The following is a 13,873-nucleotide window of genomic DNA, read 5'->3' on the forward strand; positions in this document are numbered from 1 at the left end:
AACAGGCACTCAAAACAGGTCACTCTGTGGAGGGCTGTTTTAGACAGGGTAAAAAGGGTGCTGTTTTAAATGATCCTTGTGGTATTTTGACCAAAGTATGTTACAGACATTTCATTAAGACCCCAAGGAACCATATCAACTTGTGGTAAAATGGGCATACTATGTCCCCTTTAAAACCTGTTGAACAAGCAGTTGTAGAAGCAATGGTTTCTGTCAGCTTTAGATTATGGTGACGTGTTGTACAGGCATGCCTCAACACTAAAGCCCCTGGATGTCGTCTACTATTCTGCACTCACCTACTCCGTGTACAGCTTCGTTGGGTGGACCTCTCGCTCTCTATCCTTCATAATATGATATTATATCCATGCTAGGTCAGCCCACTGGACTACATGTCACTGAGACAATTGACTGACTTACATTTTATTTCCCTCGACCTCTCACTGAGCTTAAGATTTGTGTTTGGCTTCTTTGCAGCATCCACCTAGAATTCATTGCACCTCCAGGCCATTTTCAATCCATGATCTCAAACATCAACAGCATTTGCACCTGTTTTCGGCGATTAGCATTGTAAATGAGGGCTTTGGTCTCAAAGGTTTTTGAGTTAAAATAAAGACATTTAAAGATACTGCACACTTCGTTGTGTTTTTGAGCTGTAAACTTAATGATATGACTGTTCTTTGATGAAATACATTCATGATGGTTTTAAAATCACACGTATTACCAAATTGAGAAATCTACACTTATGAGTTGGAGATGAATGGCTCAAACCATATTGCTTAGGCCATGAGGGGCATCTCTACTTCATGACATTTATATATACTTGAAAAAGTTAACACCCTCTACTCAAAGGTGGGCCCCACCCACCAACAGCGACCACTTGTGAGTGGGAATCTGGAAAGCTGTGTTCATTTTAAAATCTTTGCTGAAACCAAACCCCTAAACCACCACATCATCTACCATTCAGAGACATAACTGTAAAGATGATTGATGGATGGATAAATAGATAAATAGATGGATAGATGGATAGATGGTTCCTTGGCCAACAGCCTGACTTTTAATTTTGATAAATTCTCTGTTACACAGCAACAAAATCTCCTTAGTGACAGTAAAAACTGGATTATCATACTGTTGGAAATTGAACAATCCTCCAACTCCACAGTCACAGGTCGAGTTGCATTGTGGTTAATGTTGGCACCAGGTTGTGATAAGGAAGAGAAATGTGGACTAAAACAGACGATAGCCCCGGTTCTGCTGCCTCCCCAGGCTCGGTGCCATGGCTGTACATACGCTTCATGTGACAAGGCGCTGTCATAAAGGATGAAGTCAGGGAGCAGAAGCATCCTGTGTGCAGTGGACGTTTTTGAGCTGTAAACTTAATGATATGACTGTTCTTTGATGAAATACATTCATGATGGTTTTAAAATCACACGTATTACCAAATTGAGAAATCTACACTTATGAGTTGGAGATCTTTGCTGAAACCAAACCCCTAAACCACCACATCATCTACCATTCAGAGACTTCTCCCATCCTCTCCTGTCCATCAGCTGTCTCTCACACACACACACACACACGCACGCACGCACGCACGCACGCGCGCACACACACACACACACACACACACACACCGTTTGAACCCCTGGCACAGGAGGCTGTCTCAGCCAGTGGTTCAAACGGGATAACCACGCTCCTCAGATACAGTTAAGCCCCGGCTGTCTCAGCACCAGTCAGCTGAGGTTCAAACGACTCGGGATGAACATGGTCTTGGCCGTCGGTAAACTGCGGAGGCAAAAAGCCACTGCTTGACTCGAAACGTCTGTCACAACAGAGAGTGTGCTGCTAATGGAGTTGTTGCTCATATCTACACAAAGAATAAAACTTATATTCAGCAAGCTAATCGATGTGTTGTTTGTGAAGAAGAATTGTTGTGAAAAATGTGGAACAAATTCAAAACATTTAGAACAAGGTAAGATAAGATCAGACTTAAGCCGTACCATAGTCACAATTTTGATTGATATACTAATCTTTACCGAATCCACTTCATAAGATTTTATTAACAATATCCTATTACGATACGTTAATACCGTCATCAAAATAGTCGGGACATTTTACAAAGGCATTCATTTTCATGTCTCAGTTAATCAAACATCCTTTTATGAGACAGATGGGTAGTCAATAAGGTCTGTGTGAGACTTTGAAGCAGCCATTTGAAACATGTGAAGGCCCAGCAGAGCTTATGGGAGGGTATTGTGGGTAGATGGTATTGTAATCCTTCTTTTACAGCATCTTTTGAGCATCTTTACACAAAGTCCAATCTTATATTAGGATTTTATATATGTATTCAGTTTATTTAGTCTTGAACATCAAAAATTACACACAGAGGCTAGGAAACTATCAGAGACATTATTAACTCATCAAGCACGAAAAAAAATGTTAATGATGAAATATTTCATAGCCACAACTAATCAAACTTCCCTTTCTTATGTTGGAATAACATAACTGCAGTGTGTTAATAATAAATACCTACCTTAATTCAAATGTATTTTTGTCTGTTTCTACAGATGACGGCAGAAGCCATTCTCCGCCTGGTCAACGACCCTGTGCTGCCATTCTACCCTCTGGACATTGCCCTGGATGTACAGAACAAACTCAAAGGTAACACTACTGACAACAGTGGGGGAAGGAGGTAAACTGTAGTGGTGGGGGCGATCTATCCCAAAATATCAATATTATGTTTGATATTTGAAGATTGATTCTAGTGTCATAAAGAACTATACTAGTTTCAGACAGACTCTGCTACTTAAGTTCTTCAGTAAGGAATTAAACCAGGGTCTCAGAGGTGGAAGGTAGAAGTTTAACCACTCTGCACAATGCCTGCTAACCTTCAAATCATTTTGTGGGGATTAAAAGGTATTAAGATTCAGCCCATATTAAAGTACATAAGCTGCTTTTAACAGTAATAGTATAAAAATCAATTTTTGTGATTCTGACCCTGCGACGCCCGCCCCATCCTGATGTGTGAGCGGTGCATCTGCATCGCTGAACGTGTTGCTTTTCATTTGGGCAGCCATTTCAGGTTATAGCTGCCACGCTCCCTGTGTTGAACTGCACGTCTCAGGCACATCTCGTGGGTGTGAGCCGTGCTGCTCCTGTAGATGGTCGGGGTTTCTCCTTTTCTCTCCATGTACCTGAGTTTCTGGGTTCATATGTCGTTATGTTGTTGTAGACCTACAGTTCCACACTTATACATACACAGTCAAGTAAATGACAGGGATTTGATTCTGCACCGTGCAGCACACAAAAAGAGTCTTATTCTAGATGGAACACAGCAGTATGCACAGCATTGTGTGTGTGTGTGTGTGTGTGTGTGTGTGTGTGTGTGTGTGTGTGTGTGTGTGTGTGTGTGTGTGTGTGTGTGTGTGTGTGTGTGTGTGCTCGCTCAGTGACTGCTGTCTTGGACTTTTATGCAGAGCCATAACTCATCTTCCGGCCAGCCAACTTCTGCATCAATCCCTACACTCTCCAACAAACATGAATACACACAAAACACACAAACAAACACACACAGAATCTACAACTCTGCACCGTACTTGCAAAAAAATACTTCAGTGGAAAGTTTTTTATGTACACACACACACCCACACAAACACACACACACACACAGCCGCTTTCTCGACTATTATAATGATTTAGTGTTGGTTCATCTGTTGAGCTGAACTCATCGATTCCTCTTCTCATGATTCTACAGCAAAACAACCTTGATTCCTGCATTTGTAAAATTCAAGTGCTCGACATCTTTCTTCTCTCTGCTTCAACCTTGGACCTTCACAGCCCTCTCTGAAAGTTCCTCTTCATCTCTCTCCTTTTGTTAAGTCTCTTTATTTCTATTGCCTGCAATTTTCTCTCCCTACGTTCCCTCTCTTTCTTTCTTTCTTTTTCTTGCTGCAGTGCCCTCGGCTCAGATACAAATACAATGATTTAAAGTGGAATCATAAACACAGTGATACATTCAGTGTGCGCAGGCAGAGAAGGCCACTTGTCATTGGTATATTTTCTCTTTTAGCCTGCACAGACCAACTGTTAAACACAGTCGATTTTTTTTTTGCTGGGGTTATCAACCTCTCCAATACCACATGACACAGGGCATTACACAGTTGGGTATTTTCATGAATCATTTAAATATCAGGACTCGTGTCTGGGATCTAACAAGAATTAACTCTCCTCTATTGACCTTATGCATCTTGCCCATTTCTTTCTTTTCTGTTTGCAGCTTTGTCTGTTAACTTCTGTTTGTTTCCGCTTGCTATGATAAATACAAGTCAAATTGTACTGTATCGGTTCCACTCAGTGCTCATCATTTTATGGCATAAAGCATGAGACTGTATCCAAGGTATTGAAGGCTCTGACAGGGGGGTTAAGATGTTTGCCCATCACTCCCCATTATATTGATGTATTCATATATGGGGTGAAGTCTGAGCCTATAGATGCCAAACTCTACCTATATTCTACTACTGCAATAAACTGTCTGACTGAAATATAATACAGATAGTATATACAATTCTAAATCATAATATAAAAGGAATATAGTAACCTATGTAGTCAACAGACAACAATAATTAAAATGTCAGCTTGTGACGTCAGATGTAGTCTTAACTGAACAGATTTAAATGTAATCTAAAATATCAATATCAATTAATACTCTCTGCATGTGAAAGCATATTTTGGGGAATTATAATATGCTGTGTAAATATTTCAGCTGCAATAGGCCTACAGGGACATTTGAGGGATTGGGTATCTTTAGGGGCCTAATGAATTATAATTTACTGTAATAACATATCAAATATTTTTTAAACTAAATTAGAACTATTCTCAATACAGTTACATGTTCAACCTAGAAGAATGGTCTTCATTGTGCAAGTTACTTCAAGTGATTTACATATGCATCACCCAAAGTGTGCAACTTGCATAGTAAGAAGAATGGAGCCCTTTAGTCAAGGTCTGAACTGAACCCTGTGAAAATTTACATTGCCAAATATTCAGAAGTTAACATGCTGTAAGACCCCTGAGGCCTTCTGAGACGAATCCAGCTCATCAAGTCGCAGCCTCAGAGCGTGCAAGGACTCTGCCCTTGAATATTAAGATGACCTTTGAAAGACGATGCACAAGAAAGGCTTTGGTATACATTTAGCTGGCATGCCTGCTTCCCTTGCTAAAAAACTCAGAATAAACTAAATCCAATGTTGCTTTTGTTATGCACCAAGAAAAACCTCCAGCGCAAGATTCATGACTGCTTAAACAGTTCAGTGTTCAAGTCACTCCGTTCCGGATTAGCTGTGGATTTACAATAAGAGAATTCAAACTCTGCAGAATGTATTCTTCATGCGATGATAGTATGAGTCTATACCGACGTTTGTCAATCACTTAGACGCTGAGATCAGAGATTGAAAGGGATGGAGCTGGAGAAAAGCTCTCCACCACATGTACTATAGCTCCAACTTCAAGTTTCATTCATTGTACTATTAAGGCACTCGCTCAGAGGCTCAGGTTCACTGGCTGTAAGCGCTGTCCTATTAAGGCCTAGATTGAGTGGTTATGCTTCCCCGTCTGAGACTAATGGACAGATTATGACCTGAGAAGGAGAGCGAGCGAGATGACTGATTATTATACCTGCCTGTAGCCTCTGTCTGTTTCTTCATCACTTTGTACCTCATTGTCTGCTCCAGGTTTCTCTCCTATCAGTTCAGTTCAAAATGCACTGTATTGGCAGGAAGCTTCACCTTCTTGGCATCTTTGCGTGTTCATGCTGAGTTGAAGAGCTGTGCCACAGCAGTGTGTCATTTCATCAAGGCTTCCTCATCCAGCCAAGCTACAAATGACAGAATTACACCATCAATTAGCAAAATTATATAATACAGCTTTTAGTCTGTGATCGTGTTAGATATATGCACTGATTATCTGGTCTGTTTTATTAGGGCCTGAGTATTTTATTATTCTTAGACACCCTAAAGTCTGTGAACTACTGACTCCATTTAAACCTGGCATTAAAAGGTATAATATAAGATATAATGTGGCCACAATGAGAGCTGACTGAGATCTGATCACTTTGTCCAGCTCGTGTCACTTCCTCCTCTCATCTGTCCAAAAAAATAACACACCACAGAAAAAAGATAGAACAGGAAGAACAAAAAAAATGGAAACAATCCATGAAGCTGCATTATTGTGTTTACTTGCTCGAAAAAAAGCTTTCTTTGACAACTGGTCTTGTCTTCACTCCATGCATGAGTGTCTTGTATGGTGTCCCTAGTGGAGGACTGAGGAGAGGACTGCTTCTTGTGTTTACTGGCTAATGGCTGCTAGCTGCACAGCTGCTGCAACCTTGTGTGCAATTATTATTTCTGCACTTCCACAGTTATTTTATATAGATTGGCAATGCAGTTGCATTTACAGTTGTGTTCAATGTGGTCACAATGAGTCCATGACCTCTGGAGATGGTTTGACTGATCAGGGAAGCACTATCCCACTGCAAGCAAATGCTGTCGCCGTTTCGAGTTGAATTTGATTGTCAGGGCTGATGGACACTTGGATGACACCACAGGAGCAGGATGGAGGCATTTTATGTTTTTTACTGTTGTTTTTTTTACATTTGAAGAATCGGTCACCATTTACTTCAATTGTATTGGATTTAGCTGCAACCCTGTTTACCCCTGAAACTCCAAAAGTGTTTTGTGGACTCAAACACTTCGCCCACCCCTCCATCGGCATAGGGTTGAATAGATAATGAGTGAATTTTCATTTTGGGCTGAACTATCCCTTTAAAAGGCGTCCCTGATTCTGGCAAACAATGTGGGTAAGTCGGCAACAGTTTCAACCTTTTAGTAACTCTATGCTAGTTTGTATCACAGGCCCAGAATAAATAAAAAAAAAAAAAAAATACTGGTTGACTATCTTTCTCCTCTGTGAGACAACCTAACATTGTATTATCAGGGTGAATTGCCATTTTGTTTCAGTTCGTTCAAAAGCAAGGGATTAGGTCATTTCAGTCAACATGGGATCTGCTGTAATGGCTGCTAGAAGCCGTCAATCAAATTAAAGTTGTTATTTGCTTAAGTCAACTAAACAACCTGTGTAGTGACATCGATTTAATTTACGATAGTTGTTATTTGTGTTGCTGTGGGTGTAGGTAGGTGGAGAGCTACACAGGAAGATGATGCTGACAGTTTTGAGCAACTCCAGATCAGCCTGATCCACTTTGAACCAACCGGACATGGTGAGGGTGATTCAGATGCACCTCTTGCGTTGTTGCAGTTCCTGTCCTCTCATGCGTTCCCCAGCCCCTTTGCCATGCTCACCTGTCCTCCTCCCGCTTACCTGCCCCTGCTGTGTCATACCAGTTGAACCTATTTATATGACATCCTATTCTATTGTCCTCTGACAGATAGTCTTTGTATCTCTGCGTGTGTGCATTGCTGTCCAGCTTTGTGTCTGCCATCATGGTTTGTTACTTTGGTTTGAGGGTTTTGGATTTTTGTCCGCTCCTTGCCTCCTCCTGTTTGCCCTTATGGTTTGGCTGTGTATGACCCTGGCCTTTGAGGTAAAGACCTTGCTGTTGTGAATTTTACTTTGCTTCCCATGAGTTTCTCTGCACCCGAGTGTCACTTTTTCCATCAGAGTTGTCACTCTCTGAATCTGTCCAGCAGCACAGAGTTTCCTTGTCATAGTAATCTCCCGGTCATATCTTTCTTACCAGACAGAATTCTCTCCTGGCATTGTAGATGTTCACTTTTTCCTAGTACTTCTTACACTTCTCACTTCTTTACATGAGATAAGTTTCAATTGAATCTGAGTTGCTGTTTTTGAGATCAACAATAAATGTTCAGTCTCCAATTCAAATTCTGTTTACCTGCTGAACCACATGTGTAGAGCTAGCAATAACAGTGAAACATAAGGTGGGGGCTCTGTCAGCAGGTAGCTCTTTAAAAATCTCTCATATCTCTTGTGTAACAGGATATACCACATCACTATTCTATCTTTACACAACATTTGAATGCCAGGATTTATCTTTATCTTTATCTTTGTAGATATTTTGATACATAGTTGTAAAAAAATAGGGCAAACAAGATCAAAATCAATCTCCAGAAATGTGTAATTATAACAAAAGATGCGAACACGACCAGAGAATTGCGGTTCTCATATTTGGTCTATAGGGATAACTATAGGGAACTGGCTTTAAAATGATTGTGTATTCTGTATACTACACATTTGGACATCATGTATCTACACTTCATCCCCTAGCGTCATTTTCCTCATGCTTGCATTTAGTTTTGCTATTTTCATCAGCTGCGTGTAATCAGGATGAGGCTGCTTGTGACAGATTTGGGGTTCTTTATTGTGGTTATTAAATTGGTATTAAATTTAATTCCAGGTGGCATTATAAACATCTTTAAGTTATAAATTTGACTTTGTGAAACGTGCAGATACTCTCAGTGCTTTATGTCGAGCAGCTTCTGTTCAACCAGAAAACAGGTGGGAGAGAGCTTTTATCTCTGCTGGTTAAAAATACAGAGAGGCACCAGATGGAGGAGAAAGAAGAGGAGGAGGAAGAGGACAGTGAAATAAATACTTTTTGATGTGTGTGTGATAACACATAGTGGTATAAATAATTCCTCGTGTATTGTTTTTCGTTGAGTGGTTCTCAACCTTTTGGAGTCACTACCCGTCAGAATAATCAGGTTTGTCAGGTGACCCACCAAGAGACACCTCCTGGTGGCCCGAGGCTGGAGCTGGAACTTTCCTGTGAAGCCATTTCCCCATTTTGTTCAATGTGATATTTGTTATTGTTGTTGTGTCCATTCAGAAACTCATGTGGAAGCTCACTTTGATTTTCACAAACCCTCTTTATAAAATATATTCTGAGACAAACTGGTGATACATAACTTCCTTTGGGGTTAGTTCCCCACAGGGTGGAAACTACAGTTTTTTTTCTAAAGGCAATGGTTGCAGGGTAAAAATAAAATTGCAAGGTAGTCTCAGCTGCCAATCATGACTTTTCACCCTGTTTTGTTGCAACAGATAATGAACCACAAATGCACTCAGTAGACCACGTACCTCCGCCAAGGCCCTAGACCCCTTAAATTCAATTAAGCAGTGCCAAATTCCACACACTCATAGATATTAGTTCCCTAAAGATCCCTGAATTATAGGAAAACTATGAAAATTTAGAAAAACGCCCCATCTCACAATGTTAAAGATGGTAGAATTCTGGATCCACCCCCTGATGTGGATCACCAAATTTCCATTCTCCTCTGACCCATACTTTACCCTTTCACCATGTTCCGTGGACATCTGCTTGGTTGTTTATGTTATATCTTGCTTACAAACCAACCAACATACAAACACACAGGAGTGAGAACACCACCTCCTTGACAGAGGGTATCAAGCCAAATTTAGCAGTAAAATGAGCACTTAGAACAAACATCAGTGTGATAAGGACTACCTAACATGAAACCATCTTTGACAAAACATGTACTTGGCATGTACTTAAGTTTGGACCATGTTCCATCCACGAACATGCAGGAGGTGGAGTTTTTTTTTTTAATCCATAATGTAGGCAGCCAACAGGGGGAGATCAACGTGATTTGGCTTCACTTTTGGGAGCTGTCTTGTCATCCATCTTTATAAACAGTCTATGTCCTTTCCCTTTTGCTCTGTGTTTTGGGGTTTGAATAACAACACCACTACCAAACTCTGGAGATATATCTCAGAGTATTCTGCATTCCCACATTTGCTCAATGGAAAGAAGAATTTGTCATTTTATTTATATGTAGCTGTCAGCAAAGGTGGCTTTGAAGATTGTTCCTGTCAGAATTTCCTGATATCTGTTACTTATTTTACAAATTCGAGGATGATGTAAATATCGTTTCCCACTTAGCTGCTCATAACTGCAGTGTGAAAGACATGAAGTGAACATGGCATTGAACACCACATGCACCACTCTGACTTTGGCTCTGACAAGCTCTGACAGGCCTACCGTGCCTAGTTACAGTTGCTAAGCTATGGCTGTCCAAATGCTGTTCAGAGGAGGCATTTTGCAAAGGTGCAATTTTGAATAGCAGTTTTATTTTTAAGTTGCTCATATTCTACTTTAAAAAGTTTTACATTTTGTTTTGTAAATTGAGAGACAAGCAGATATGTTTTTGAAAAGTCTGATTCAATAACCCATTGTGAGGAGGCCTATTATGTTATAATGCTTATGCTGGAACAGAAGCTGGGTAGGAGACAGCAGGATTTTTAATCCTGACCATGCGAGCTCCATCAAAATTCAACCTTGATTTACATATAACTGCGTTTTATCGCTGAGATATAATTTTAAATGTTCAGGACACATGGTGAGGTGAAAAATAGAGTACAGCTGCTGAAAGTGTCTCTGTGTGGGAGTGAAATGTCAGTGAATGTGATCGAGAGTTTGCCGGCACACAGATTGTGATTGTGGATAAATAAGTGAAGGCGCAGGTTGTGCACATGTGTGTTTATGTGCAGCGTCTACACGAGTGGCTGGTGACGCATGTACTTTTGGGGTCTATTTAAACATTATATTTTGGGGAATGTGAAATGGCTGTTTGGGTGTGTGAGTAAAATGCTTGTGTGTGTGTGTGTGTGTTTTTGTAAATGTGTGTTTCTGGTCCCTGGGTGTTTTAGAAGCCCCCTGCGGCAGAGGCCCAGTGATATTTAATGGATTCTTCTCAGCCAGCATGAAGTACTGCAGTATTCATGAGTGGCAGTCATGGAGGGGACTCCGATCAAACAACCAGTGCTAATTGAAACCCCAAAAACCTTTTGTCCAACTTCCCATATCGCAATTATCCTTTCTTTTCTCTTTTTTTTTAAATATAAAACTGCCTTTGGTCCTGTCTGATCTGACATAAATCTCCATGAATTTGCTGAAGTGATAGTGCTCAGTAGCAGAGCTTCCTTTGGTCCTCAACAGCACTAACATAGAAAGGTAGAATAGTAAATTGCCGACATGCATGAAGTACAATTCATCTGCTGTTGTTCACGTTGTATTTTGAAAAATGCCAATTTAGAGGGTATTGTCTAATTTTGCTGTCCTACTTGTGGTAATGCAAATGTATGTTGATTTGTGTGTGAGCTTATTCTTCGATGGGCAATTTAATCAAAACACTGTAAGCATTTGCCTGTGTTGTTGTAACGTTGAATGAAGATACACAGTGCAATTCCACACACCACACCATCAATGCTTGTCCCATTATCCACTTTGAGAAATTAACATTGAACTAGGAAATTGACCGTCGTAAACAGAGATGACTCACATTCAAAGTGAAAGTTAAAGTCATGAATATAATAACTGGTATACAGGTATTTATCTGCCACTTTTCCCACAACTGAATCAATTAACTCAGTGATTCATATTTGTATGCAACTATCTATTTAAATAGATAATTAATGTAGGGCTACTTAGTTTTATTACTTTGGGTGAATGGTGTGAGTCTGAGTAGAACGTCAAGTTGTGTTGATTTACCATGAACCTTGACTTTATTGCTGGCTCCAGTGTCATGACAATAATGCCTTTAAGTTATCTTTAGTAAAAAGGCAGTTAGTTAGCTACAGTCAGTCCCCCCGTCAAAGATCCCAGGTTTAATCCATTTACAAGAGGGCAGTTAATGATGAGAATAATGCAAACAGGTAACATCAGATCCCTTATGTGGCAGAGTACAGTTCTGAGATCAGATGTAAGTAGAGATATGCCTGGCACTTAAGTACAGTATGTCTAAGCAGGGCTTGACCTGTTCAAGCTAAATCATAAACTACAGTGTGACACACAGTCTGACACTGTGTACGCAAACAGGTTGATTAACAGTGTGTTTACATCAAAGTGTGTGTGTGGGGGGGGGGGGGGGGGGGGGGGGGTTGTGCATGTCAGAGAAACTTGCAATGACATGAAACTTAAGAACAAATATAAACATAAAATGCCTCCATACTGCTCCTGTGGTGTCATCCAAGTGTCTGTAAGCCCGGACATTCAAATTACCTAAATATCCGCTGTGATCGACGCCTGAACACGGCTAGAAACATGGTGTAAATGACGCTGTTTCAGATTGTATGATTTGAACCTGATTAGATTTAAACCTGGACTAGTGTCCACATTGAGGTCTGAATGAGGTCTGGTCGCTCTGTCCAGCTTACTCATCCTCACATTCTCCTCATTTGCACAGGTCCAACAAATAACAAACAACAACAAAAAAAGATAAAAGATGGAGAACAGATTAACATTGAAACCATCACAGAAGCAGAATGATTGTGTTGGCTTATTTTTAAAGCATGAGGAGAAGTCTTATCTTCAACAAATGGTCTCATTCTCATTTTCTCCATCCACAAGTGTCTTGACGTAATTTCATTTTGACTTCAATATGATGACAGTAAGGCCCAGTCCACATCCACAGGTTGTTTAAACAGATCAGATCATAATCCGCTCTGAATGCATTGTGGGTGCATTTCCATCGGTACTTCCAAGTGGTCAAACAATTCTACTGCAATCCAATCATGCAAAATGCATTTTACTGGCAGGTGTAAATGTCCTGTGTCCTGGATGAGGCTGATGACCATTGTACCATAGGGACTTTATTGGACCAGTAGGAGACCACACATTCCTTGGTCTCATGCATAGAAGCAGCATCAAGACATAAAAGCATAAAAGAGCAGAGGCAAGATATTGCACCCCCACGCACATCGGGTTGAAACCGCTGATGAGATGAGCACACAGGAGTATAAACATGTAGTTTCCTGTATCCAATAGGTGGTGCTATGCCTGAATATTATCATGTCACTGAGTGTTGTCTTCGTGACAGGACTCCTGGCAGATCTGACCATGAACGCTCAAAATACAATAACATCCACACCACAGACCTACTATTCAATCAAAATGCAATCTTTCAATAGCCTTTCATCACTTAGGTCTCTAGATTGTGTGCACCAATTTGCCAGTCGGCCTGATTATGACTGTTTGTGGAGTTCGTTAATATACGATGACCGGAGATTTCCTGGAAATTGCAGACTTCCTGTTGGGTTTAGGCCAAGGCTCCAAGAGGCTTTTTTGTACATCTGAGTATGATACACATGATACCAATTTGTGTGCATCTAGGTGAAATGTGCCTCGGGGGTGGCACCGACAAGTTTAGCAAGTTTGTGGAACCTTAAACTCCACAATATTGTGATTTATTTTGTCAGAAGAAAAATTATAATTACTTGCTTTACAGTAGGGTCTTTGCACTGCTTGTTGCTGGGGCCCTAATTGGGATTTAAAAGCTTGTATCCACAGGAATAAAGAATGAGGGTCCATTAAACAAACGCCAACGTCTATTAACATCTGTGATTGTACAAAATACGGAAGTTATTCCATCAAATCAAACTATCTCTGCACAGCTCTGTTGTTTTTCCTCTCTCTTCTCTGCCGCTGTTATCACAGGAGGCCAAGTCCCAACTGAACACCCAAATGCAAACACACTCGCACAGGTCCCCGAGTGTCAAAGGATGTGATGGATTACAACAATCAAACAATATTTCATGAGTCCCAGCTGGCTGCAAGGAGCTGGAGCCATTTAAATTTGTAGGAGAGAGCAGTTCTCTTTGTCTATTTTTGTCCCAACTGTCTTCCCCCTGCCTCCGATGAGTCACGCTCTGCTCCCAGCATAATGTGATGCACTCAGATCCAAAAGACGCACACAAAAACATTTCAAGGTTTGTCCATTAAGACGAGGATTTTGGAAGAAGTTGATTTATAAACTTTTTTTCATTATAACTTGATAATTCTGCACCGATTCTCAGACAGACAACTTTCCACATTACTCAAAATCAAATA

At 40.5% G+C, this 13,873-nt stretch overlaps 1 protein-coding gene across 1 annotated transcript in view; it reads left to right on the forward strand.

Annotated features, from left to right (window-relative positions):
* The window catches only part of LOC117760528 (inactive N-acetylated-alpha-linked acidic dipeptidase-like protein 2), a 473,414-nt gene that overhangs the window by 439,268 nt on the left and 20,273 nt on the right, over nt 1-13,873 (forward strand). Inside the window, exon 17 of the mRNA XM_034583636.1 lies at nt 2,562-2,655. Coding sequence (XP_034439527.1) covers nt 2,562-2,655 — 94 coding nt within the window. The remainder of the gene's footprint in view (nt 1-2,561; nt 2,656-13,873) is intronic.

The sequence above is a fragment of the Hippoglossus hippoglossus genome, chromosome 4, assembly GCF_009819705.1.
Source record: "Hippoglossus hippoglossus isolate fHipHip1 chromosome 4, fHipHip1.pri, whole genome shotgun sequence".
NCBI classification, from domain to species: Eukaryota; Metazoa; Chordata; class Actinopteri; order Pleuronectiformes; family Pleuronectidae; genus Hippoglossus; species Hippoglossus hippoglossus.